At 45.9% G+C, this 26,880-nt stretch overlaps 1 protein-coding gene across 2 annotated transcripts in view; it reads left to right on the forward strand.

Annotated features, from left to right (window-relative positions):
• The first annotated feature begins 1,445 nt into the window (after positions 1–1,445).
• The window catches only part of SLC35F4 (solute carrier family 35 member F4), a 118,167-nt gene continuing 92,732 nt past the window's right edge, over positions 1,446–26,880 (forward strand). Inside the window, exon 1 of one of the 2 annotated variants that reach the window (XM_036385001.2) lies at positions 1,446–1,647. In XM_036385001.2, coding sequence (XP_036240894.1) covers positions 1,545–1,647 — 103 coding nt within the window. In that variant the 5' untranslated portion in view covers positions 1,446–1,544. The remainder of the gene's footprint in view (positions 1,648–26,880) is intronic. The other variant, XM_036385004.2, reaches the window with a different exon arrangement.

Raw genomic sequence — 26,880 nt, forward strand, 5'->3', positions numbered from 1 at the left:
TTCACTGGGTTCCTCATGTACCAGTTAATGAAAATGACTGGATGGAAAAGGAGTAAGTGAAGGTAAGTATGACACAGCCACTAAAAAAAAAAAAAGAAAAAGTGAGGTGATTTTTGGATAGAAATACATTTTAAAGGAAGAAAGGCTGGTTGCTAATGGTCCTTTCAGTCTAGCAGAGAGAAATGTGGCAAGGACCAGTGGCATGAAAAGTCAAGTAATTCAAAGCCTAATTGTAGCCAGAGACAGAATTAGCTTCTGGAATGAGTACCAAACCCAAATGGTGAATTTGTCACCTCTTTTTTTTTCCAAATGCAGGCAAGGATTTTGTGACGTTGCATGGAGAGATGTTAAAGCAGGTGTACAGCCTCTCTGGGTAGCTGAGGGCAGATATCCCTTTTCTTCTTGAGCTCTTCTGGTGTGGGATAGCAGAGCTGCCACCACTGAGGCAGCGTTTCCAAGTGACACAGAGAGAGATGGGCTCCTCTGGAGGGATGTGATAAAGGTGTCAGAGCAGAGGGCTGCAGCTCCTCTGACTTGGGGACAGGCTGGGAGAGCTGGAGCTGTCCAGCTTGGAGAAATGAAGCCTGGAACGACCTCAGAGCCCCTTCCAGGGCTAAAGGGACTCCAAGAGCGCTTGGCAGGGACTTTGGGCAAAGGCATGGACTGGCAGGACAAGGGGGAATGGCTTCAAACTGCCAGAGGGCTGGGCTAAATGGGATATTGGGAAGGAATTCCTCCCTGTGAGGGTGGGGAGGCCCTGGCACAAGGTGCCCAGAGAAGCTGTGGCTGCCCCTGGATCCCTGGAAATGTTCCAGGCCAGGTGGGACAGGGCTTGGAGCACCTTGGGATAGTGAAGGTGTCCCTGCCGTGGCAGGGGGTGGAACTGGATGAACTTGGAGCTCCTTCCCAACCCAAAGCATTCTGTGACACGCACAGCATGGAGTGGTGAAACCTCGTCCCCTCAGAGTCCGAATTAAAGGACTCTCTCCTTCCTCTGACACCTGTGTACAGCCCTCGGGGGGTCAGATCTGAGGGTCTGATCCTGCAGGAGCACTTCAGGACACCCTCGTGTCCCTCACAACCCGCAGCTCCCTGGGCAGCGCCGCCCGTGCCGGGGTGAGCCCGCTCAGCCCCCGGGGCTCTGGGGAATGACGGGGTGACAGCGGCGCTCACACAGCCACAGCGACCCAGCCGGGGCACCAGAGACCCCTGAGCGTGCCGGGGGCAGGATCCGACCCTCCGGCCCGCATCCCGCCCTGCCTGAGGCCCGGCGGAGCCGCTCGCTGCCTTCCGTGCCCTCAGCGGAGGGCGGGGGCCGCGCTGCGGAGCCCGTCCTGCACCAGGCGGCGGAGGCAGAGCGAGCGCCCCGCCGGCACCGCGAGCTGCGGCGGCCGCGCTCCTCCTCCCCCTCCTCCTCCTCCTCCTCCTCCTCCTGCTGCTCTCCTCCTCTCCTTCCTCCCCCTCCTCCTGCTCCTGCTGCTGCTCCTGCCCTCCCGGCTGCGCTCGCCGTCCCGCCCGGCCGCCCCGCGCGGCTCCTTCCCTCTATGGATGGGAAGGCAGCACCCAACGGCGTGGCCACCATCGAGGACAGGATCCTGCGCATCACCGGCTACTATGGATATTACCCGGGATACTCCAGCCAGAAAAGTAAGGCTCCCTCCAGCCTCTCCCGGCCCTTTAGGGGGGGTGTGTGTGTCGGCAGAGCCCTGAGGGTGCCATGCCCCCCCTAAGTGCTGCCCCATCCCTCGGGGTGAGTGTGGGGCACAGGACGCGGGGTGCCCGCGGTGCCCCGAGGGGACGCGGCGGCTCTGCGGCTGGAGACGGGGGCGGCGGCGCTTGGCCGCGGAACTTCGCGGCTCCCAGCCTCTCAGGGCTGGCGTTTTAGGGTTTATTTTTTATTTCTACCCCTCCCACCCTCATCCCCGCCGGGCTGGGGGGGGTTCGCTCTCCGCCTGCTCCGCGCCCGCCGCACCGGGAAAGTTTCGGTCCCGGTGGGTCCCCCCGGGCGGGCGCTTCGGCTCCTGAATTATTCATCTTCCTCTCGAAACGAGTGAGATTTTTCCAGAAAAGTGGGGAGTTACCGACCATGGGGTGCTCCTTCGTCCTTTATTGCCAGACACTTGTGGTTTAGGGGCTTGGTGTTGGTTCGGGGTCTTTCCTTTCTATGGAGCGCATTCTATTTATTTATTTCCCTTCAACGAAGAAGCAGAAAATAAAGCAGGTGGCCCTTGCAGAAATTCTCTAGTTTTTTTTTCTTTTGAAGTTTTTAATTAGGATCAGCAGGTTTCTAGCAGCTGGGAGAGCCTGAGAGGGTTTCTCTGGAATTCTGGCAGTCCCAGCGCTCTGTTTGATGGGGAAAGTTTGGCTAATGAAAGAAATCATTCATTTTTACCACCAAGGAAATGTGTGCAATCAGGTTTTATTGTATTAGTAGTTGCTTTGCAGTTGGCAAAACTATAACATGCCATAGTTTAATGAACAGAAGAGGAATTAAGGAATTAAGGCGAAGTGAGAGGCAAAATAAAGGAAAGGCAAGGAGCCCACTTGGGTGAGGTGAGCACTAAGGAGCAGACTTTGTTCTGCATATTCCCCTTGGAATACTCAGCTTTCCAGAACAGTGCAGTATTCTCCAGCTCCAATGCAATAATAAACCAAAACACTATTAATAAACTGCTAATATCAGAAAAACACATCTGCAGGCTTTTTATGGTGGAGGAAAGGCATGCATTGGAGCCACTTAATAAATAAAAATTTCTCTGTGCAATAATCAGCTGAAAAATCCAAGTCAAGCCCAGTGGTTTCATCCATCTGTTATCTGTGGCATGCTAACAGCTTGACAGGTGTTATGGGCATTTATCTGTTGAGGTCACTTGGTTTCTCTGCAGTCAGAGGAGTGGGGAAGAAGCTCTAAACAATCTGGAGGCACGGCTAAATGTCAGTCCAGGGATTAGTTAAGTCTGAGCCAGGTGGGACCTGTGTCCCAAATTCTGTAGTGGCTCCACAGTATCTCTACAGTGTGATTTACCAGAGAAGGGTGAGGATTCTGGCTTAATAGTTTGCTGCAAGTTTGCTTGGGTGGCAGAATGCAATTTTTCAGTCTGCAGCAACACTCCCAGTCTGCATCAAGTTAGAGATCTGAATCCAGCGTTGTCAATCCAAGTGCTCTGTGTGGTGCAGTGGGAATGGCAGCAGAGTGCTGCCTGGACAGAGAAAAGCTCTCTTAGACCAGGTTCTGCAGATGCTACAAACTGCATCTGCTTAAAAACTAGAAAAAGCATGCCAGGAGAGGCCAAGGCTTTCAGAAGTGCTGAGTCTTGGGATTTTACTGCAGGTCTCTTGGCCTTTTGTGCCTTTCTGGCTGGGTGCTGAGGCAAAACAAAATGATCAGTAGCTCATGTTTTGCTGTTTGAAGAAAATAAGCAACATTTGTGGTTGTCATGTTTAAAGAGGAAATCTGCAAGTGTGTAAATCAGAGGTATTCCAATACTTCAGTGCCTTTGGGTAAATGAAATACGTGAACCCCTTCTAAGTTGTGAGTGCTTTTTAAAGCAATCTCCTAAGTTTTGGAACCGTCATCATAATTTTTGGAGTGCTTGCAGTTGGCAGATGACTGCTTTATCCTTGTGGCTGTGTGGTTTGGGTTTATGAATGCCTCTACAAAGATGTTCTGGCCTTACCCAAGGTAGAACCAGGCATCATGAGCATACCTCCCCTGGCACTCAAGCAAGAGTCATTCTTGGAGTCCTGGCTTGGAGTTCTTACTCTGTTCCTGTGTCTTGGCCAACTTACTGCCTTTAAGAGGTGCTCTAAAGCTCTGTTGACTGACAGTTCTTGTGGTGGCTAATTGTTCACACAGATGCAGCACTGTAAACATGCAAGGTGGGCAGTTTGTAGCCCTAATTATGAATGGATTTGATATCTCAGTTTATTTCGGTGAGGGCGCAATTTTTGTCACCACTATCCAAACTCAGTTTTAGCTCAGGTGGACAATGTTGGTGGCACTCAGCATGCTCAGAATTCCAGGCAGGTTGTGTCCATACCCTCCCCAGAGCCAGAGGGGCCCTTTTCCTGTCAGTGCACGTGCAGTCACCTGCTTGTGCTTTGTCACCTTTGTCCTGGAGCCTGCCTGAGGAAGAGCTGTTGTCCCCAGGATGGCTTTGTGCTCTCTGCTTCTGAGCAGGGAGCTGGCCAGGCACCAGAGGGACAGGGGGACATGATTTGGGTGGTGACAGCCTGCTGATGGTCAGCACCTTCCCTGAGGCTCCTCTTTGTCCCCAGCAGGGGACAGAAGGATGCACTGAGGGAAGCTGAAGGCAGCAGTGGGTGGCTGCTGTTCTGCTCACTCTTGGGAGGTACCTGGAAGATGACAAGGAAAGCCCAAGGCTCTGTGAAATGTGCTGGTGATTTGCATCCCTCCTTCAGTGCATTCTGTTCCATGGTCTAACAGGAGATCATGCCATGGTTTCTGGCAGGGAAGGCTGAGGGCTGCTCACAAATGGCCATGAAATCTAAAGTTAAAGCACTGTGGTGTTCAAGAGCTGTTATCACAAAGAACTGCAGTATTTTCTAGTGACTTGTGCCTCATCATCCATATTTGAGTGCATTAACCTACTTCAGACTTGGGGTGTGCATGTGGTGATTCTTTTATTAATTTTAAGTCAGGCACTTTTATCATTTTATCTATCCTTTAAAAAGTTGCTCGAGAAGGAAAATACCTGTTTTATTTCTCTGTAAATCATCTGAATGAGCAGAAAAATGTATTTTGGTCTGGTATTGACATCTATGCCTATTGCAAAAATCCTATATCCTGCCTAACAAGAAAAAGATACAATTTTTTTCCTCCCCTCCACTCTGTGCTGAGATGGAAAGGGCTCTTCCTGATCCCATTCAACTTGTGCCTTGGGATTCATGGCTTGATCCCTCACTTCTTGCATTTTAAATGTGCAGACTCTGTATGAGGTATCTGGCTTTTGTGGGAAGGGAGCAGGGCTGTGTCTCTCTTCCATCCAATTTCTTTGGAATTCATCATTTCCAGGGCATGGTGCTGTTGTAGCTCAGATGCTCCATCCTCTGACCTGGGGCTGCAGGTGGTGCTCCCATGTGAGCTCCCCTTGTCTCCACGTTTCCATGTGTGCAACTTCATTTGGTCTGATGGAACTTTATCATCTACACAAACAGTGGGAGACTCTGTTCCCTCTCCTGACCTTTGCTGTGACTTCTCATTCTTCTCTGACTTTTCTGCTGGCAATAAAATATTGTTTAGAGTCTCCAGGGTCAAGAGTACGTATGGGGTTTGTTTTTTGTGGGTTTTGAGTTTTATTTTTTTGTTTTTCTTTCCTTTTTCTCCCATTCTTTCCAACTGCCACCCCATGTGCCTTTCATCTCAGTACTGAAACCTTTTTTACTTTCACACTACAAAGTTCCTCTCCTTCAAGTCTGTCCTAACACCTCTTCTGTGCCGTCCACTGAATTAAAACTGCTGCAGTCAAAGTTTCTCATCTCTGATCTTCATCAGCTTCACCAAATCAAGTTTCTGCCTGTGTTGTCTTTCTGATGGAGCCCTTTCCACAAAGCCTGATGTCTTGCAGGATGCTCTGCATTTCTGTAATGCTGCTTTCTCAGGAGCTGAGCAAGCACAGCACAACTTTACTGAAAATGCAGTGGTTCCTCACATGGACCATCACCTCCTCCTTTTCATCCTGCTTGGAGAGCTTCTCTTAACTTGTGGCTGGAGGCTTTGATTCCCACCCCTGCAGATTATGAACACCCACCTCCTTCAGGCACTTGCTGGACTTTTAAACGAGTTCTTTTGGACATTATCCCCTGCTGATTGGATCTCCCCTTCTCCTCTCCTTCAGGCCTGACCTGGGACCATGGAGTTGTGTAAGCTGCTGGGAGCAGAAGGTGCTGTCACGAGGCTGTGCAGCAGCAGGGCTGTGACACTGGGCTCACAGTGGGAGCCTGGGTGACACTGGGCTCACGGTGAGAGCCTGGGTGACACTGGGCTCACGGTGAGAGCCTGGGTGACACTGGGCTCACGGTGGGACACTGGGTGACACTGGGCTCACAGTGGGACACTGGGTGACACTGGGCTCACGGTGAGAGCCTGGGTGACACTGGGCTCACGGTGGGAGCCTGGGTGACACTGGGCTCACGGTGGGACACTGGGTGACACTGGGCTCACGGTGAGAGCCTGGGTGACACTGGGCTCACGGTGGGAGCCTGGGTGACACTGGGCTCCCAGTGAGAGCCTGGGTGACACTGGGCTCACGGTGAGAGCCTGGGTGGCACTGGGCTCATGGTGGGACACTGGGTGACACTGGGCTCACGGTGGGACACTGGGTGACACTGGGCTCACAGTGGGAGCCTGGGTGACACTGGGCTCACAGTGGGAGCCTGGGTGACACTGGGCTCACGGTGGGACACTGGGTGACACTGGGCTCACGGTGGGACACTGGGTGACACTGGGCTCACGGTGGGAGCCTGGGTGACACCGGGCTCACAGTGGGACACTGGGTGACACTGGGCTCACGGTGGGAGCCTGGGTGACACCGGGCTCACGGTGGGACACTGGGTGACCATGCCTCTGCTGGTGTCTGTCAGGGAGCTGGAGAGCCCTTCCAGCAGCGTGTGACCTTAGCAGTGCCTGGGGAGATGCTGGACCTGTCCTTGCCATGAGCACAGTGGCTGTCAGGAGCAAGCTGTGTGTTTTCCTGCTCCCTGCAGAACAGCTCTAGCAAAGGTCTGTGGTTTAATTTGGCAAGTTCAGCCTCAAGTCAGCAGTCTGAGCTTAAGCACCTACTTAAGTCTGAGCTTGCTCTAAGCCACGGGGCTTTGAGAATGCCTTCAAAGTTAAGTCCCTGCTTAATTGCTTTGCCTTAATAAGGCTGGGATTAAGGCATGCTGAGCCAGCATCGGTGGCTTGACAATTCAGCTCTTGCTCCCTGTGTGGAGGAAAAGGCTGTGGAGGGAAAAGCTACCTCTGAAGCATTGGAGAGAATTTTCTCCTGGTTATCACAGCAGCTGTGCCAGCAGCTCTGCTGCAGTACAAATCACATGGCAAACCCAGATCATCTCTCTGTGCTTACTGAGCACCCTGCCCTCCTGGTGCCTTGTCACTTCCAGCCAGAGGAACAAAGTCTCCCTCTGTTCACTGGAGGCACCCAGCTGCTCCTCCAGCATTCCCAGAGCCCTTGGTCAGGCACAGTGGGAGGCTGGGAAAGGGGAACTCCAGGAAAGGTGCTTGGAAATTTCTGCTGGATGAGGCTGGTTTTGTTGAGCTGAGTTTGAGGGGTCTGGGAGGGAGGAAGCAGTGTCTGAATCTCTGTGTGAGTTGGAGCCTCGGGGCTGTGTTGGCTTGTACCACTTGTGGCAGTGTCCCTGTGCCACCTGGTACCATTTGGGCTGCAGGGGCTCCAGATGCAAAGCTAGCCTGGAATGAGCTTTATTTCAAAGCCTTCCCTTTCCCCACTGGACAGGGGTTTTCCATAGGAGGGCTGTTCCCTGGGGGGTGTGCAGCAGTGAGGGCTGGATTGCAAATTTCCAATTTAACAATTTCCCCTCCCCAGCTCTGGGGCACAAGTGGGTATCATGGCACAGGATGCAGTCCTGTCATAGCTGCTTTTTCTCACAGACTTGTCTCTCTGGGTGAAAAAAAAAAGTATGGCTGTGTATCAGCACTGGTAGCAGTAACTTATGAAGTAATTTCTTTCATCAAAATAGATTTTATAAATACTCCTTTGCCGACTAATATTGGCAAGACCAGGTTTGTTTTCTTCAGTGGAATAGGGCCAGGCTTTGTGTGGGTTTCTGTTTGTGCTGGAAGGGGGTGGCCTGGCAGCCTTGCACTGGTAGCTGGAATAGGGGACCTCCCCCTCACCTGGGAACATCATTTGTTGTGGAAGTTGAGGGGTCTCATCACCTGGGAGGAAAGGAAACTGCTTCAGCCCTTCCCTCAGGGGCTGATTCATCCCCTTGGGGGCAAATCCCTGAGGAGCTCAGCTGTGAAACTGGGCATGGACACAGTTCTGGACATCTGTGGGCAGAAGGGATGAAGCCAAATTGGGAAGGACACTGTGATGAGCAGGGCAGTGAAGAGCACATCCTTGCAAGGGGAGCTGATAGAGCTGGGCCTTCCCACGCCAGGATGGGAACAGGGCCTGCTGCTCCAAACACATCTTGGGAGGATGAACAAGGAAATGTAGGAAAGAAGAGTTATTTAAACTGAAATTGCATGTTGGCACACAGGCAAATGGGTAGGAACAGGCCATGAATAAATTAAGGCTGGAAATTAGCAGAAGGTTGAGAGTAATGGCCAAAAATCTTGCACGGTCTTATGTATTTAAGTAAGAATTATTTCCCAAGCTCTAAAGATGCCTCATAAAGACATCTGCCAAGATTTTGAGAAAAATTACCCCTCTTTGGCAGGGAAAATTGAGACAGTAGGATGGGGGGAGTGATGCTAATTTGCCAGAGGTTGTTCAGAACAAGCCATAAGTTTGATGGAGTGATCTCTGCCTCCACTGGTGACTGCACAGCAAGCCTGGTGCTGTAGCTGGCCTGGTGCTAAAGGTGGAGGATGTGCTCTCTATAACTTGGTAGCTTTCTACATGTGCTCTCTGCCTGCTTTTGAGCTCTCCTGCCCTTCTGTGCTCATTCTGGGTCACCAGTGGTGATCCCAGGGCTCAGTGTTGGGCCCACTCCTGTTTAATGACTTTACTGATGATCTGGTTGAGGAGTCCAGTGTCCCTTCAGTTTAATAACTTTATTGATGATCTGGTTGAGGGGTCAGGTGTCCCTTCAGTTTAATAACTTCATTGATGATCTGGATGAGGAGTCCAGTGTCCCTTCAGTTTAATGACTTTACTGATGATCTGGATGAGGAGTCCAGTGTCCCTTCAGGTTAATAACTTTATTGATGACCTGGTTGAGGAGTCCAGTGTCCCTTCAGTTTAATGACTTTACTGATGATCTGGTTGAGGAGTCCAGTGTCCTTCAGTGAGTTTGTGGATGACACCAAGCTCTGTGGGAGTGTGGATCTGCTGGAGGGCAGGAGGGCTCTGCAGGGGGATCTGGCCAGGTGGATCCATGGGCTGAGGACAATTGTGAGAGTTTCAGGAAGAGCAGTTGCCAGGTCATGCACTCTGGCCACATGCACATGGGCCTCTGCAGCCCATGCAGAGCTACAGGCCGGGGCAGAGTGTTTGGAAAGTTGGAAGAGGAACTGATGCTGATAACAGAGGCTGGACATGAACCCAGGTGTGCCCAGGTGGACAAGAGGCCAGTGGCACCTGGCCTGGGTCAGCAGTAGTGTCCAGCAGGACCAGGGCAGTGACCATTCCCTGTGCTGGGCACTGCTGAGCCACACCTCGAGTGCTGTGTCCAGTTCTGGGACTCTCATGACAAGAAGGGCATTGAGGGGCTGGAGCATGTCCAGGGAAGGGAGCAGAACTGGGGAAGGGTATAAAGAATAAGTCATGTAAAGAGTGGCTGAGAAAGCTTGGGGGACTTGGCCTGGATAAAGGAGGCTCAGGGGAAAACTTCTCATTCTCAGAACTCCCTGACAGGACGATGCAGCTGAGGGGGGTCAGACTCTGACCAGGGATCAAGGGACAGGATGAGAGGAAATGGCCTGAAGCTGCACCATGGGAGGTTCAGGCTGGACAGCAGGAGGAATTTCTTCATGGAAAGGGTTGTTGAGCAATGGGATGGGCTGACCGTGGAGGTGGTGAAGTCGTGTGTCCAAGAAACAGCTGGAGGTGGCACTCAGTGCTCTGGTCTGGTTGACAAGATGGTGATTGCTCACAGGTTTGACTTGATCTCAGATGTCTTTTCCAGCCTCAGTGATTCTGTGATTGTCACAGAAAGTCTTCCTGGCTGCCTGGCCCTCTGAGTGTTGGCCAGGATGGTGGCACAGCTCCCACCCCCCTCCTGCCTCACCTGGTTCACCTGGGGTGGCTTTAACCTTGCTCAACATCATCATGGCTGCATGGAGCTGCACTTCCTTTTCTTGCTTTGCCTAAAAGTGTGGCTGCAGCTCACAGACCAGGGGGACATGACCTGGAGCTGCCATGAGCTCTTCTGGAGTGCACAGAAGGGATACCCCTCATTTTGATTGTCCTTCCAGCACTGTCTCCTTGACATTGCCTTCCCCATCTACTCAGGCAGGCAGCAGCATGTTTGGTCCTGGTTGAATGTGGTAAAATGATCCTGCCAAGTGGCAGATGGCTCTGGCAGACTTTTATCCCCCCAGTGCTTACATTCCTGTTTTTTAATAGCAGCTCTAAAGGTTTGCAATTATTTCTTCTGCACATTTGGAAATTGATGGGCTTTTGCTCAACTGCCTGCATGGGAATTCACCCATGAAAGTGCACTTACTGTTTGTGGAAGGATTGGTGGCAGGAATTTTTTCACATAAACCTGCTGCTGAATGATCACAGCAATGAATAATGAAAATACTTGCAAAAAAAAAGTCAGTGTCTCTTTGTGGCAAATGTGAGAGTAGGGTGGGGGGAACAAAAAGCAAAGTGCTTAACTGAGCGGTTAAATTATTTACCAAGTGGACCAGCTCTTACTTAGTGAGACTGAAAATTGTTTTTTCTTGTGGTGAGGTGAAGTGAGACTCCCTGGTGGCCAAAAGTTTGGGCTGTCCCTGTGCAGAGTGGCAGATTTCACTGTAGGGAGGTGGGAGCTGTGAGGTTTTGCTGAGCTAATGCCCAGGGTATGGCTTTCACAGAGCTGTAAGTGAGAGCAGTGAATTTATTCCAAGGCATGCAGGATGTGCTCAAGTGACAGGATTTGGTGTGTCTGCCACACAAAGACATTCCTGTTAGTCCTTTAAAAACATATTGATTCTTCCTAGACCTCCCTTGCAAATACTTTTGGTAAAATGGACTTGCCCTTTCCTGCATTCAGCTGGGCTGGATCAGGGGTAGTGAATGAGACAGTGAAAAAGGAGCCTCTGCTGTGCCTTTTGTGGAGAAAAGGAAAAAGAAGATGATTTGCTCCTGTCCTGGGGCAGAGGAGGAGGTTTTGGCTCCAGGGTGGAATATGATGTTTCCTGCTGTTTCTGGCAATCTGAAATCTGTTCCTTGTCTCAGAGCTGTCCAGTCTCTTTTGTCTGATAACAGAAGAGCTCCCATGCCTGTTTTGATTCTTGTTTAAGTTTCCAACTATGTTTTGGGGGGAGAGGAAGGGAGAGGCAAGCACCAGCATGGCAGCTCATGAGTCAGTAAAACTCCACTAAAACAGGTCTCCCAGATCCACTTTCAGACCAGTTTTAGTCCTGGCAGTGAACTCTCCATCCAGAGTCAGAAAGACATTGTAACTTGAGGCCAACTTGGTGACTCTTCCAGTTTTATTCCTTTTTGCTGCTTATGGCACTGAACGGCTTGAGCAATTTCCTGCTGAAGCAATATCCAGTACAGCTCCCCCTTTTCCAGTGGAGGCTGAGCCTTCTGGGGCATTTCTAGGGCTAACACACCTCTATTATTAATGGGGTAGTTGGCAACCTAATGAAAAGATATACTTTCCTGCTGGGGGCTGATTTTCCTAGGATTCCTGGGAACACAACTCTGCAGAGTCTTTCCAGGTAATGGGCATCATATCCCTGAAGGACAGCACTGGAATTACCTGTGCCTGTGTAAGATAAGCATGAAGCAGGGCTGGAACACACGTTCTCTGTCAGGGGAGAGAAAATTATTCCTCATGGTGTGATTTATATTCTGCATCTTGAAGTGAGATGGCAGAGTTGTTACGAAGCAGTGGACAAGTGCAGTCATTGCAACCCTTTTCTTTTGCATATCTGAATCCTGGAACTTTAAAATCTTTTCTTAGATGAATCTTGGCATGTGGAGTGTGCAGCCCAGGAATTGTGTGGGTGCAGATTGGGGTTTTTCTCTGCAGTGCCAGAAATAACCTGTTGTGTGATACGTTACAGGGGCTAGGATTTGTAGCAGCTTGTGTGCAAGTGGGATGCTTCAAAGTGCTTCACCAGAGGAAATTCTTCAGTGCTGACAGCATGGATAGAAGGAAGGTGAACTTTCTGTGGTGTTTCTGTACCATGGTTTGGACTTTTACCTGAGGGGGGTTGGTTCTGTGTGTGAGAAAGCTTTTGCCCAGTACTCAGAGGGGCTGCTAACACAAAGACCAGGTGGAAAATGATTGAACTTAGCATTTACCAGAGACATATTTGATGAAGTTTCCCAATTTCCTATCAATTTTTTCTTCTTTCCAGGCTAGGATGGAATGGAAAAAAAAAAAAAAAAAGTGAGGAATTAGATAAGAACACGAAATATTTCAAGAACATTTCTGCTGAGGAAAAAGAATCGAGGTCTGAAATGTAACTAAAGAAGTGCCACATTTCCCATGCATTGGAAAACAAGCCTTGGAGGAAGGAACAAAAGGCATTTTTCAGCTGAAAGACTGAGCTGAGCTGTTGTTGGTGTGCCAAGCCATATGTGTCCTGTCGAGGTGATTCATCCCTACAAGCCCTGCCTTCTGTCCCTCTTCTTGGGGGGCCCTGTGGCAGCAGGCACGGGCTTGGCTGTGCTTGTGCTCCACAAGGCAGGGAGCACTGGGCTGATCTCAGTGTGCAGGGGAGTGCTCAGCTATCCTCTGACCTCCTCATGGAGCTGTGTGTCCAGGAATACAAATTCCTATGTCCTTCTGCTCTAGGATGCAGCCCTGACTGGTTGTTCAAAGAGTCAGGAGTTGTCCCCCCTGCAGCAGGGGAAAGTGGTGAGGAGGCTGCTGAACTGGGTTTTCCAAGGCATCCTGTTTGTTTCAGTGCTGGAAAGGAGGTTAATTAGATGATATTAGGGCAACTTTATTTCTAGCTGGGGCTTGTGTAGTGTTTTTGTTCACTTCTGCTTTGAAGTGAATTCAGAGACTGTTTTGAGCATCCTGGTGGAGACAGGCGACCCCAGCTGTGGGTTCAGAGAAGGCAGCCAGCAGAAAAGGTGTCTGCATTTGGGCAGAATCAAGAGAGCTTCCTTAACCTTAGATATTCACACTGTGCACAGGTACAGCAGTGACTCCTCTGAGAACCAGAGGCTCTTGGGCAGACCTGGAATTACCACTGGAGTGTGAGTGTGAAGCTGCAGTGCTGTCAGATTTTGTGTGCCTGACTTGTATGCCTTGAAAATGTGCACCTTAATTATTATTGGTATAAAATATTTGTGCAGTTTAGTGAAGTTTTGAAGCACTTTGTGGAGGTAAGAGATTCATTCTATTTTGTTGCTTTAAGCAGGCAAAGAAAAGTGGGTGGTGCAGCTCCCAGATTTGCCCTTGGGTAGGGGAAGGGAGGGTAGAAGAAACCTGTCACTGTTGTTTTGCACATTATTAACAGATGTTGGCTCTGGTCTCTTATTTTAGCTGGATCTCAGGTTTTCTGTAGGAACAGGAGCTCAGCTGGCTGGGTTCAGATTTACTTTAGTTCCAAGGCTGCTCCCAGATGTGGGATGTTCACAGCTGGTGGTTTTGGTTTAGTTGCAGACAAAACTTAAGACCTTTTAAACAAGATTTTCTGACTTTGGAGAACAACATCAAGGTTCTGATCATTTTCAATGTCTTTCTTCTTCCTTTCCATGGTGAAGCAGTGTGACACCTGGAAAATGATCACCTTAGGGCAGGAGAATCCTCTGGTGCTTTAATGACTGTTGCCCTTCACGTCTTCCCTGTGGATGATGGATGGTGTGGGGCTGCCTAAAGCAAGTAATCCCATTCTGTTCATGATCCCCAAGTTTTTCTGTTTCCCTGCTTGGTACTGTGGACAGAAATTGTAGTTTAGAGCAGCCTGAGTTGCCAAATATCCTCCTTGCACACAAAGACAAGATTCATAGGACTTCATTTGAGGGTTACAGCCATCCTCTGTCATGTTCAGGTGTCTCTGAAAGCCAGCTGGAATTGCACAGTGCAGTTTGAACTGGCTGTGTAGACACTGGGTCTCCTGCTGTATTTATGCTTTCTCTGTGTATTTTGGTGACTTTAGCCACTCTCCATGGTCCTGATTTTCCTTTTCCTCTTAGCAGCCTCTCTTCTCTCCCTGTCTGTGGTGTTAGACTGGGCTGGTGGAAGGGATGATCTGAAAGGAAATGTATTTGGTGCCTTTGATGTGCAGAGCCTTTTATTTTTTCTTTATAGGCTATGAACAAAAATTGTGTCTGTGTATTCCCAAACTGAAGAATACATGATTGCTGTTCCAGCCTTCCTCAGAGAACAGGCTTTGACATCATTCATACTCTATAATTCATGGTATTTTTCTAGCAGTCTGTTAAGGTCTGCAGGAGAGTGAAAGGGATGATTTAGAAAGGCAAGAATTGTCCTGTGCCTTCGGGTAGGTCTGTGACCGAGCAGGCTCCTGCTCTTTGGAGTTGTCACTGGGTCTCTTTTATCATGGAATAATTTCTCCTTCTCTTTGGAGCTGCTACTGGGTCTCTCTTTTATCACAGAACCATTTTTTTAAGGATGATGTTGTTTTCCTTAATGTGAGCACTTGCTCCTTGTCAAACACATCCTCGTATGTCCCGTTAGGACTTTGCGCCTCGTTCCGGGGTGTTTTAAAAGCAGATTACAGAACGTCTTGTAACTCCTCAGCTGTTGGTTTTTTTAACCTGGTTTCTTAAGGAAACAAGGCTTATGTGAACACCATCTCTCCTTCCTACCCCTTTTTTCATCTAATTTTTGAATCTGTTGGTCAAATCCAAGTAAAATTACCAGGAATTAGAGAGCACAAAAGGCATGAAGCCCTGATGGACCTTATAAAAACACAGCTAGAAATAGGGAGCTCTTGGTTCTCAGTTCTAAATCTGTAGGATTACCTCCTTCCTGGAGATGAGATATGCTGCATACAATTTTTGGGGATCTTATTAAAGACACAATTTTTGGGGATCTTATTAAAGATCTAGTTAACATCCAGCTTCAGGCAGTGATCAACAGGAGAGGTTCAGGGAAGAAAATAATGGAGGTTCTTGGTGTGTTTCCATCCACCATTGATCTGTGCTTTGGGAAGTTCTTGGTGTTTGTCTATTTTAGTAGCTTTTGATTTTTGGCTGTTTCTTCCATGAGTTTGTAGGGATGTGGCTTTGTCCATTTTGCTGTTCTAGGATTTCTTTTCTCTGCTGCTGCTGGCTCTTTGGGTGTGGCCCTTCTGCCACACCCAAAGAGGAATGAGGGTGACTCCCATGAAATCTTGGAGGCAGATCCTTCCCACCCCTGATTCTGTGGAGAGAGGGGAGGGGAAAGAGAACAAAATGTTGGCCTGTTTACTGTGAATAAACATCCTGTGGAGCTAACACATGTTTTATTTCATAATTCCTCCCAGCACTGAGATAAGATACTATCCTGGGAGGAGAGAAATTTGCTTTGGACTCTTTGGCTGCTTCCTCAGGCTGTAGTGGGATGCCAGGAGCCTCACAGGGTACACCTGCCTTTGTTTGGGACTTTCAGGTGATGCAATGATGCCACAGGACAGTTTCAGGTTTTGATCTGAAATTCAGTGAATGAAAGATTATTTTGCAGAACCAAAGCTATTGGTAAAGATCTGTAGAGCAACACAGGCAATGGTTGTGAACACTTGGCAGTTTTAAAAAATGGAGAGAATAGAGTTGTTTTATCATGGTTACAGAAAATGTTATCAAATATTCATGATGATCATCTCCTCTTATTTGAAATAATAAATCCAAGGTCAGTTTTGCACTTGTAGAAAACTGGTGGCTGACTATTGGCTCCTTATTTCTTTGCTGGTGTAATGTAATGATAGTATTTAATATTTTATCTACTTTGCAAGGATGTTATTAGGCTCACAAGTATGTCATGGTGCCCAGAGAAGGAAAAGCTTCTGCCTCTTTCTCCTGCAGGTTAGGGATGGCTTCTGCAGACATTTCAGAGCCCAGGGAAAGAAAACATTGTGCTCAAGAGGGCTCATATAAGGCATAAAAGTTTGTTGATGAATATAATGTTCAGTGTAATGATGAGGTTTAAAACAGGCAATAAAGAAATGCCACCAGTTCTGTTTATTTTAAAGGGTAAGCCCTTAAGAATTGTTTTTACCACTCATGCCATCCATCGTGTTGCCAGTTGTGGCATTTGTGACCTGTGTTGCAAATTAGAGTTTGACATTGTGGTGACTGCACTGAACAAGGAAATATGCCCTAGGGGTTTAAAAATAGGATTTAAAGCACCCATCCCATGACAGCATTTTATTATTCTGCTGTATGTGTTGTTGTTATTTATTTGTTTTCCCCAAAACGAATGCAAGTTTCTAATATCACCATGTGGCGACAACGCGAAGCCTTTTCAGTCACTGCTGCTGCACAAAGTATTGTGAAGTCTGACATCCCTTTGAAGAGCTGTTCTTAGCCACAGCTGCTATTTTTATTTTTGAGTTGTTCTCTGTGGAATATTTTTTATTTTATCCTTGTGTGCCCTGAATTTCCGAAACATTTTCAAATCAATCGAGGTCTTTCCCTTTCCTGTGTTTTCCCCACTCTTATTAATTTTACTGGACTGTGCCTTCGAATATCTAGTTGAAGGTCTTTTTCCCTTGAACTCCAAGGAGTCTTTAGAGAAACATCTGCCAGAAGCGCTGACCTACAAAATCTATTAGGCTCTTCCCACTGGTGTGAATCTCATTTATGTAATGCTGCTGGATGGGACAGCTCTGCTCTGGAGCTGAAATCCAAAATTCAGTTTGGCTTTCAGGTGGCTGATACCGAGATGATGTTAAAGTGCTAAAGGTTGGATGTTAATTGGGATCATATGTGACTTATCATTTGTAATGTGGCAGAGAAGGATGTCAAAACCAGGGGAATTAATTATCCAAGAGAGAAATCATTTGGCCCTCCATTTCTGAGCAAAGCAATAATTAAATGTAAAATTAGTCTGGTTGATTAATCTTATTATAAACACAGAAATATAAACAGGTGATGGAGAGCATATCACTAGATGACTTGAAAATTTTCATAAATTATTTGATGATCTTTTGAGTTTGATGGTTGCAGGTATAACTGGCAACTTATTCACACTCTGTATATTCTTTATAAATGTGCTGATAATGGAAGTATCAGATAAAGTACCAGAAGTTTATCCCTTTGCCCTCTGAAAGGTCTTCAGGGGGTGGAGATGTGAAGGCATCTGCTCCATCAGAACATCAAAGTGGAAACAACAGAGGAAGTAAAATATCACGTGCCTGCAGTGGATCCGAGGAAAAGGGCAACCAGCCCGTGAATCTGAGTTTGCACTTGCCTGGCATGGACTTGTGAGATGAGCAGAGAAAGTTCTGAAACTTTCCTCTTCAATTTTGAGGATTTTGGGCATGGGGACATTTCACTCAAACTTTATCCCCACTGGATGAGTGAAGTTAAAGCAGAGCAGAGCCCATAATCTTCACTACATCAGGAGCAGTATATGGAGCTAATATCCAGCAGCTTGGAGCTGTGTGAGCAAGGAGCTGCTCAGAGCTGGAATAATTTGGAATGCAGCCTTTGGTCCAAATCCAGACCAAGTTTAACCTTTGCCTCAAGGCTGGTGAAAGGATGCCTTAATCCTACTGCCTCAGCACCTATTTTTAATGCTATGTGTGCTCCCATTTGATTTTGGAGGAAAGTTTTCCAATTCCCTCTGACTTCTTGGACAGTCATCATCTTTATCTTTTTGAAGAGACATTGGAAAGCTGTGAATCCCTTCAGTGCCATCCTCCTTGGCATTTCTGGAGTGGGCTGGGGGATGTGTCCCAGACACATTAATAAAGCTCCCCATCATGAAGTATCAGGAGGAGCTAACAGAATATTTATGCCTGCTTGTTCCCTGACCTTCCATAATTATTATGGATTATTCTATTACAGCAGAACATTTTAAAGTAATTGGGGAGATCAGATGCAAGTGTGAAGCCACAAAGGCTGTCCTGAATCTTGGCAAAATCATGGACAGGCATCCAAATTGTGAGTCAGTCTGCCCTGATCTTCCTTCTCAAGTGGGATGTTACCCAGGCTGAATAATGATTTGTCCCTCCAATGAGGTTACCTGGTGAAAAGTGGCAGAACCTGACTTGGTTCTTTGATATTTTTGCCATCAGTGCAGGTTCCAGAGTCAGGAGTTTTGACTGTCTACAGTGTTTGGGATTTGGCCACTTTTACAAAAATTGGTGCTCATTGGTGAGCTCTGTGGTGTGAGCAGTGATCATCTGGTAAGCAGATTGCAGAGCTGGCAGAGGTGTGGAGGAATAACTTGTCTTAGTGGGCAGGGTACCTGGATCATTCTCAGTGGATACATGTCTAATCCATCCTGAAAACTTCTGTGGTGGGGATTGCCCACCTTCCAGGCACTCTGTTCCACTGCTTCATTCATTGTGGTTTTCTCATGACTAAATCTTGCTCTAGTTCAGACCCAGTTCTTGTCCTAGTACCTTGTGACCGGTCTGCTCCCCTGCAGCAATATCTTACAGATCTCAGTAACTTTTTTTCTTGTTTTCCTTCATCTTTACTAAAAAAACCAAATTCCTCCACTCATTCTGTGTAGTCATTCTTTCTGGAAACTTGCTTCTTGTCTTTATCTTCTCAAGTCTCTGCAGTAGCCATCACCTTACTTAAAATTTCTTACTTCAAGTTGGACCCAGGTCTTCCTTCAGTTGAGATCTCACCTGTGCAGCCTTGCAGAGAAGAATTACTTCATATCCTTGATGTACAATGGATTGTAAATCTCATTTCTGTGTCTGAATTTTTGGCATCTGTGTAAAAGGTGATGCAGCTTCAGCTTGGGATTTCCTCTAAACTCCCAGTCCTCTTCTAGAAAACTGCAGTTGTTCCCTGAACTGTGTCTGTACAGCTGACTCTCCACTTAGGTGGGAATAACCTTTCACTTTTGCAAATAATTCTTTTTCCAGGTGATTTCTCCATGTTGTTAAAATAAATCCAGTTCTTTGTTCAATGTACTAGGAGCCTTCTTTAATATAACTTTAGGCATAATAATTAAGTTCCCTATTATGGAAATAAGAAATCTAAAAGTACCCTCAGTTAAAATCCTTTTGCCTGACAGGGACCCACTGATGGCAAGCCCAGGGTTGGCTCTTGAGCACTTATTTTCCTCCTGGTTAAATTGTCTCCCTGTCCTGTCATGCTGGGCAGTGTCAGGAGCTGTCCTGGCATCAAGATCTGTAATGTCTCCTGTCCTTCACTATTCACCAATCTGTTATTCTGTCATGGAAAGAAATGACATTACTCTGATGGGATTTAGTCTCAAGGAAGCTCTGACTGGCATTTTCCTGGTTTCCTTTTCATGTATCCTGCTTGATTATTTGGTCTGGTATTTTGATGGGAACAGAGGACATGGGCTGCTGGTTACATCTGACTGCTCCTGTTTATTTTCTATTCAAGTTTGTATTTTTCCACTCCTTTCCAATTTCTTTCTCCAACCTAGCATTGTCAAAGATGTTTTGGCAACCTGCTCTAGTGGAAGGTGTCCCTGCCCATGGTGGGAGGCTGGAACAATAGGGTCTTTCAGGTCCCTTCCAAACCACTTCTTTCTTTCTGTGAAGCTCCCTGTAACATTTTAAAGCTAAGTTTAAAAGTTCCATTGATTTCCCAAAACTGAGATGGGTGCTTTTGTACCAGACCAAATTGTTGATGTGAAATTCATCCCGGAGCTCCAGACAGGCCTTGGTTTGGTGCCACCTCATTACTTTTCAGGATTTACTGCTCCACAGAACAGTGGCTGCAGAGGCACATTAAAGATCCAATATTTCATTGCTCCATTAAGAATTAAAAACATATATGTTAAGGTAAAGTTATGCTTTTCCCTTGCATTTATGAGGAGATCAAGGCAAGAGCTGGGCAGATAATGAGACAAGATTCTTGGCCAAGTTATAATCAGTGACTTTGAAATGATCTTTGCAAGTTTGTTATCTTTCTTCCCAGCATTTTGCCAGTGCTTGGGAAGTGAAGTCATGTCAGCATATTGCTCACAGATGGTGACATTGTTAGATGTGGTGTATGGCAAGCAAAGGCTCAGGTACTTTTGGAGTTAGATTTAAATTCGTTGTAAACACTACCCCGACCTTGGCACAGGTTGAGAAATTCACCTACACAACAAATTACAAGAGACAAAAGGAATCAGGAAGGAGACATTATTTAAATTTAAATACCAGAAGAAATTTATTTAATGGTCCTGATAAAGAAGCACTGTGTAGTGTTGTGAGTGTTCAGGAGATTGTTTGAGATTGTCTAATCCAGGCCATCTTGCTTACTCCCTTTTGGTCTGTAGCCTTGGGAATTCAAGAATATCCATTCAACAGAAGATGGGCCCAGCAGCCAAACATCTCCCACTTCATCACTGCATGAAAATGCTGAGTTGGACCAAGAGCTGCAGCTGTGTCCATGGGAGGGCTGAACAGTGAAAGGGCTGGAATTCAAAACTAACCCCTAGCCCATGGCTGAAAATTCTGAATGATCTGTGATTAGGCTGTAAAGGAGAAGAACAGGGAGCAGTGACTCCTGGGGTTAGGTTAGAGCAGGCTGATGCCAGACCTACCTAGAAATGGTATCTAGGAGGAAGTGTCTCCCTGTGGAGAGAGGGAAGGACCCCTGAACAACTGAACTCTGCATTCTTGGCCACATTCCAAGGCCCAGCTGGATAGGCCATCATCACATTCCTTTCTGAAATTCATGAGGATTATTTCTTAAGCTCATAATCATCAATATGTTTCTTGTTAGTGTGACTCATTAATATTTTAAAGTATTTTCCCCCCCCCCAGTTCTTTGTAACTGAAGTGCTGCATTCTTGATGGCCTAACTTTGGCTTAAGCTTCCAAATCCTTGCACAGCTCAAAGGGAGATCAGGACTCCTCTGTGCTCCAGGCTCATTTTGCATGGTGTGGAGATGCTGCCTCAAATAAGCTGCCTGCTGACTTCTGTCTTCCCTAGAACCATGTATTTTTTTTTTCCATTGAGTCCCAAAGCTTGAGTTTTGCACGTTGGTGGTGACAAACCCTTTGTGACTTTGGTGTCTTGGGAGATGGAGAAGAAGCTGATGAAAAACAGAGTCCTGCTGTGGTTTAGAGAGAGGCTCTGATTCTGGCAGAGTTGTCTGTGGGTTGGCTATTCAGCTGTTAGTCTGGTTCTAGAGCTGAATTTCTGACTCAGGCAAAACCACTGACAGGAATGGCAATGTTGCCTGGTGTCAGGGCTGCAGAAGTAGCCCTTGGTCTATTCTTCCCCTCTGCTGCATTTTGTCTTGCTTGAATCTGCTTGCAAATTGACTGCACTTGCAGAAAGTGAGTTGATTTTGATCTTGGCCTGGACTTATTTATTCACCTATCATCCTGTGTTTGTTTCATTTGCCCTGTTCAATGGCCATTTCTGCAGATCTCACTTGCAGACTAGAAAGACTCAAGCTGGGAGAGCAGATCACTTGGGTGTGCTCAGGTTTTGTCTGCTGCTTTGTGGAGTGTGTTGAGTTCTTTGTAGAAAAGCAAACAGCTGACTAATAACTTTAAATGTTATATATTATTTCAAAGTGATTGCAGCACTGTTAATTTAGTGATCACAGGAAGACAGGATTGTTGTGTGAAATTAGAGAGGATTGTATCTCTGTTATTTTCTTTTATCTGAGAAAGCAGGAAAGCCTATTCTATTAGTTTTTTTTTCTAGAGCAGCAATATGTTCTTATCTTAAACATGCCATGTAACATAAATAATTAACCACAAGGATTAAAAATAGAAATAAATATAGGTTAGTAATCTTGTGTCTAGATGAATCCTCTCTCCATTTAAAAAAATACAGTGTTACACCAGTGTATGCCTTCTGTGAGATCAAAATTAGATCACTGAATATTTAGGTGCTCTGTCTGTGTTTGACAATTCTCATGTCTCGGTGCTTTTCAGAAGACTGCTGGAGTCTATTTATAGCACAGATTTTGAGCATCTGACACATAAGCTCCTGTGGACAGTCAGGTTAGTTTTTAGATGCAGGATACAGAGTTTGCCCAAGTTGAAAATGCTTTTTTTTAATATTGCCTTGTTAAGCTGTCACCTTCTCCTCCAGGCTGGGAAATGTGGCCATTTGTGAGCTTGGGATCAGTCTGAAGTAGCTGCTTATGAATAACTCCTTTACAGCATGGGAATTTATTTCAGGTTCACACTGATGTAATGGGATCAGAGCCTTGGGATACACAAACACTACAGAAACAGAGATCACTTTTAGAGTGCTTTGTGGTAACTTGGAGTTCAAATTGGCTTTGAGCAAAAATATCATTTGCTATCTGTGCAAGACAAGGGGAATTGTTTTAAACTAAGACAGGAAAGATTTGGATTAGATTTTAGGAAGAAATTCTTTACTCAGAGATTGCTGAGGCACAGGTTGCCCAGAGAAGCTGTGGCTGCCCCATCCCTGGAAGTGTTCCAGGCCAGCTTGGATGGGCCTTGGACCAGCCTGGGATAGTGGAAGGTGTCCCTGCCCATGGCAGGGGGACTGGAGCAAGATCATTAAAGTCCCTTCCAACCCAAACCATTCTGTGAATTCTTGAGAACTTGCAGATGAATCTCCTGGGGTGGCTAGTAGGGGAAATGAAATGTATTCTGCACTCTTCCAGCTCTGTGGAATCTTCTGTTAATGATTTTACTCCTCATTAATCTGACACACATTTAAGAAAACATGATAAATATCTAAATAAAAACAAGCTCTACATTTTCTCCTCTATGAGATTTCCCTGCTTGTCTGTCTGATCTAATTCATGCAGGTCTAATGCATCCAGATTTCCAAGTGTGTCTGCTTGGAAAGCATGTGGGAAAAGAAGTTTTGATAACTCTTGAAATGAGCCTTGTAGCTATCACTGAGGTCTTTCTGAATTTTCATGAGGACAGCTGTACCTTGGAACCACCTCTCAAGCAATTATCTTCTCTGGTAGTTTGGCTCCAGATGTCTCCTTCACATCTGAGCTTTGCGATGTGCCAAGGTGAGGAAAGTAAAAATTAAAAATGCCTTTGGTGTAAGCTCTGTTCAGCCTTTACCACTTTTGGTGCTCACCTGCACCAGTGAAAAAGAATCCTGCCTGGACTGGAATTTTCCTAGCAAGCTGTGAAGAACCTCCAGAGCCGCTGGGTTCTGCTGCCACCAGTGCCATGCTTAGATTCCAGTGGATTCCAGTGATGTTTGATCCAGGGAGCTCTTACCTGGTCAGGATTCCTTGTCTGGGTTTGTGTGGCAGCTGGATCAGCTGGGTCTGTGTAAGTGTTCCTAAAGTGTTCCACATCATCCTTGTGACTGACAGATATTTTTAAGGCCAGAAGGGACAATTAAGGTTAATCTGATCTCCTTTTATTTTTGTATCACCTTATATACAAATATCTATTATTATAAAGTCTAGCATTTGTTAGATAAACCAAGACACACATTGTAATATAATTTTAATGCAAATGTATTAAAACCATGGTGCAGCAGCCAATTTTTCTTGAAGCTATGAGAAATCCCTGGAGAATCTCTGGGTGTGGTTGGACTCAGTCTCTGGATCTTAGTGAGGGAATATGAAATTTTCTGCCTGAAGCTTGCTGTGAACTTGGACACCATGCTTAGCTCCCAGGCTCCCATGCTTGGACAGAAATTGGTCAGTTCCTGCTTGGGGAAAGTCATTGCAAGCTCAAAGTGAATATTTACAGATAGCAATCAATGGGAAAGGGAGGACAATTATTTTTAGTCGTGTAATTAAATGCAAAGTGTTTCCTAGTGTCCAGGCTTGTTCTAGCACCTCCTCCTTGGTGTGTTCCTGCAGTCAAGCAGAGCTTGCCCATAACTCACCCTCTTTTATCACTTACTTTTGACCATAGTTATGTGATTTAGTTGGGACTCTTATCTCTGAATGCAGTTTTGATTTCATATTCTAAATATAAAAAGGTACCAGCCTTCATGAGAAATTCTGGTTATCTTTGCACTGTAATTCATGAATAACAGTGGCAATTATTGGAGATCTTTCCCTTGGTTTTACCCAGTGAAAACCCACAGATTTTAATGGAATTGTTGGGGATTTGTCCTGGTGCAATTGAGAGAACTTGGCCCATGTGTTGCTTGTTTCTTCCTAAACACATCTTGTGTTTCAGTCAATGCATCTCATCCCAGAGCACAAAATCATTAAACCAGAAACTTAAAATCCTGCAAGACAATACAAGTTGGCTAATTTTAATTTTTAACTTCATTGACCTTGACCAATATAAGTTTTCCTGTTATCCTTGTTTACTTCAACTTTTCTTGACCTTAATCCTCTCCACTGTTTGTAGAAGGGATGGATGCTCATGAGGTCTGGGCCTTCAGCTAAAGTTGGAATGGTGATGGATGTCTGGCCATGGGAATGCAAAATCTCTGTCCATCGGGGTTTACACTAAAGTCTGATCACAGTAAATTAAAAAAAAAACCCAAAACAATAAAACCACACCAAAGATGAGAAGTTTTGAAGTTTTTCTTTGGCTGTTCTGCCTTTGATCAGTCTAAATCCAACCTTCTAAGAGGATTTCATCATATATTTTTGTCTGTTTTGCATACTGCATTGCACATCCATCCAGGATAAGAATAATGCAAGGATAACTGCAAGCATCCAGCTGTTTGTTTGTTGAAGAAATTATTCTTTGATATTGAATTAATTAATTCTTAATGCGGATCAGACTGATTTATATAAACACTTGGAAAGAAAGGACAGAGTGATGACAAAAAAAATTAACTGCTTATGAAAGAACTGAAAAAACAAGACAAAAATTCTTTATAATTTTTTAACACAGCAAGCTTTTTTTCCCAGCAAATATGAATTGTTTAGAAGTGTTATAAAGAGAACTGCATTTACTTCATGCTGTCTGATTAGAAGTTTTGGCCTTTCATATATTTCAGCTTGGTATGTTTGCCAAGCACTCTTATTACTTCAATCAATTTAAATTTGCAAGACTGATGATCCTGACAGAATCCATTGGCACATCATGTGATCCTGGAGGCTAAAAATACCATTCTCTATGGGGCTTGCTTATTTCATGCTTCAAAGCCTAAGAAATGTTCGTTTTAGGAGAGGAAAAAAAAATACAAAAAGAGGTTTGCACTTTGTGTGGTACCAATAACTTCTTGAAGGAAAAATACCCAGTGCTTTTCATGGAATGGTGCTTTTTTCATGGAATTGTGGGGATGTTCTGTTGTTGCAGCAGCGAGCTGTGAGTTGTTTTATGGAAATGCCTGGAGATTCCAGCTGGAGAGTGGGAGACAATGTCTGGGTAGAGAAAACATCCCCTCTGTTGGGGTGTGAGAGGGCTGAGAGTGGCAAGGAGATGGGGCACACTCCCAAACCTGCCTTCAGCAGGGACAGGAACAGGAGCAGCTCTCGTGTCTGTTTTCCTCAGTCCTTGCTGCCCAGCCTCACATCTTCATTCACTAAATGATGCTTCCCTGCCCCAGATGTGATGGCTAAGAGAGAGATACAAGAATTGCACTGAGTCTGCCCTGAACTGTGACTTTTTCATTTTAGAGAGGTTGGTTTAGGATCTCTGTGGGTCCATCCAGGTGTTTGCTTTGGCCTGTTTTGAGCTGATATGCCTCCACCATTCACTGTGTGTGTGTGTGCAAGCCAGTACCAGTGGGATGCTTGAATTCTGTCTGTAGAAATCTCTGTAAATTGCCTGTAAATCTATGAATTGTCCTCCTGTGCATGATACAAAATGCTGCTGAGAGCTTTCAAACCTCTCCTCTGTCTCCTAGCAGTCACTCAGAGCTGAGGAACCTGAAGAAACTCAGTGCTCTGTGGGCTTGCTCTGTTTGTTGCATTGGCATTAACCTTTGCAGCAGCTACAAGCTGCAATTACATCTCCTGAGAACCTCTGAAGTTGTTGCTGGAAGTGAAAATAACAGTGCTCCCCTTCAGCTGATTTAAAAGAGTGAAAAAGATCAACACCCTTGTCCTTCAAGTTGCTGCTTAGGAGGTTTGTTTGGGGAATTTTTGGTAATTTCTATTGAAGCAGGCTGTCCCTGGGAATGGCAGAAACTCCATCCTTGGCTTTCAGGGTTCAGCTGAGTAAAGCCATGGCTGACCTGATCTGGTGCTGGCCTTGGTACCACTTTGAGGAAGAGGTTGGTGGGAAGGGAGGAAATGTCTCCTTTCACTGTCATATTTTCTGAAAAATCCCTTTGCCAGGATTTCTTCTCCTGGGAAGATGAGAAGCCTCAGCTTCTCCATGTTTTGCTGCTCTGGAATGTGGTCTGGAGATTGTTTATCCAAACATGGGAATTGTTTTAACTTAATGACCAATCACAGCCAGCTGTGTCAAACTCTGAGTCAGTCATGGGTTTTTATTATTCATTCTTGTAAAACCTTCTGATGTATCCTTTCTTTAGCATAGTTTTAGTATAGCATTCTTTAATATAATATCATAATATAATAAATCAGCCTTCTAAGAATATGGAGTCAGATTCATCTATTCACCTCGTCCTGGGGACCCTTACAAACACCACAGTCTCCAACATTTCTATGCCCTCATTGCAGAACAGCTGCTTTTTATCCATGCCTGATTAACGAGCAGTGTTTAATTAATGCCCAGCACTCTGTGGCTTTCCAACAATATCTCTGCTGTTGAGAAACAGTGTTACTGTGTTGTGATGTTTTCTTCTTTGCTAATTTTCACCTGCTTCTCTCCACTCAGGGAGTTGGGCAGCAGGGCAGGAGAGATGTTACTTTATCCAGAATATATTCCAGGATCTGAAACATTTTTTCCTCTGTTCATCCTTCAAATACAGAGAGCTGAGCTTCAGTTGATTCTTCATGCTTGGAATATTTTCTTTACTTGTGTTATTCCTTATTCCACAAGTATTTGTGCCCTGTCCTGAGATGAGAAGTTGGAGCTAGGATGAGCTGTCATCTTTCAGCTTCACA

The sequence above is a fragment of the Molothrus ater genome, chromosome 6 (genome assembly GCF_012460135.2).
Source record: "Molothrus ater isolate BHLD 08-10-18 breed brown headed cowbird chromosome 6, BPBGC_Mater_1.1, whole genome shotgun sequence".
In the NCBI taxonomy this organism is placed as follows: Eukaryota; Metazoa; Chordata; class Aves; order Passeriformes; family Icteridae; genus Molothrus; species Molothrus ater.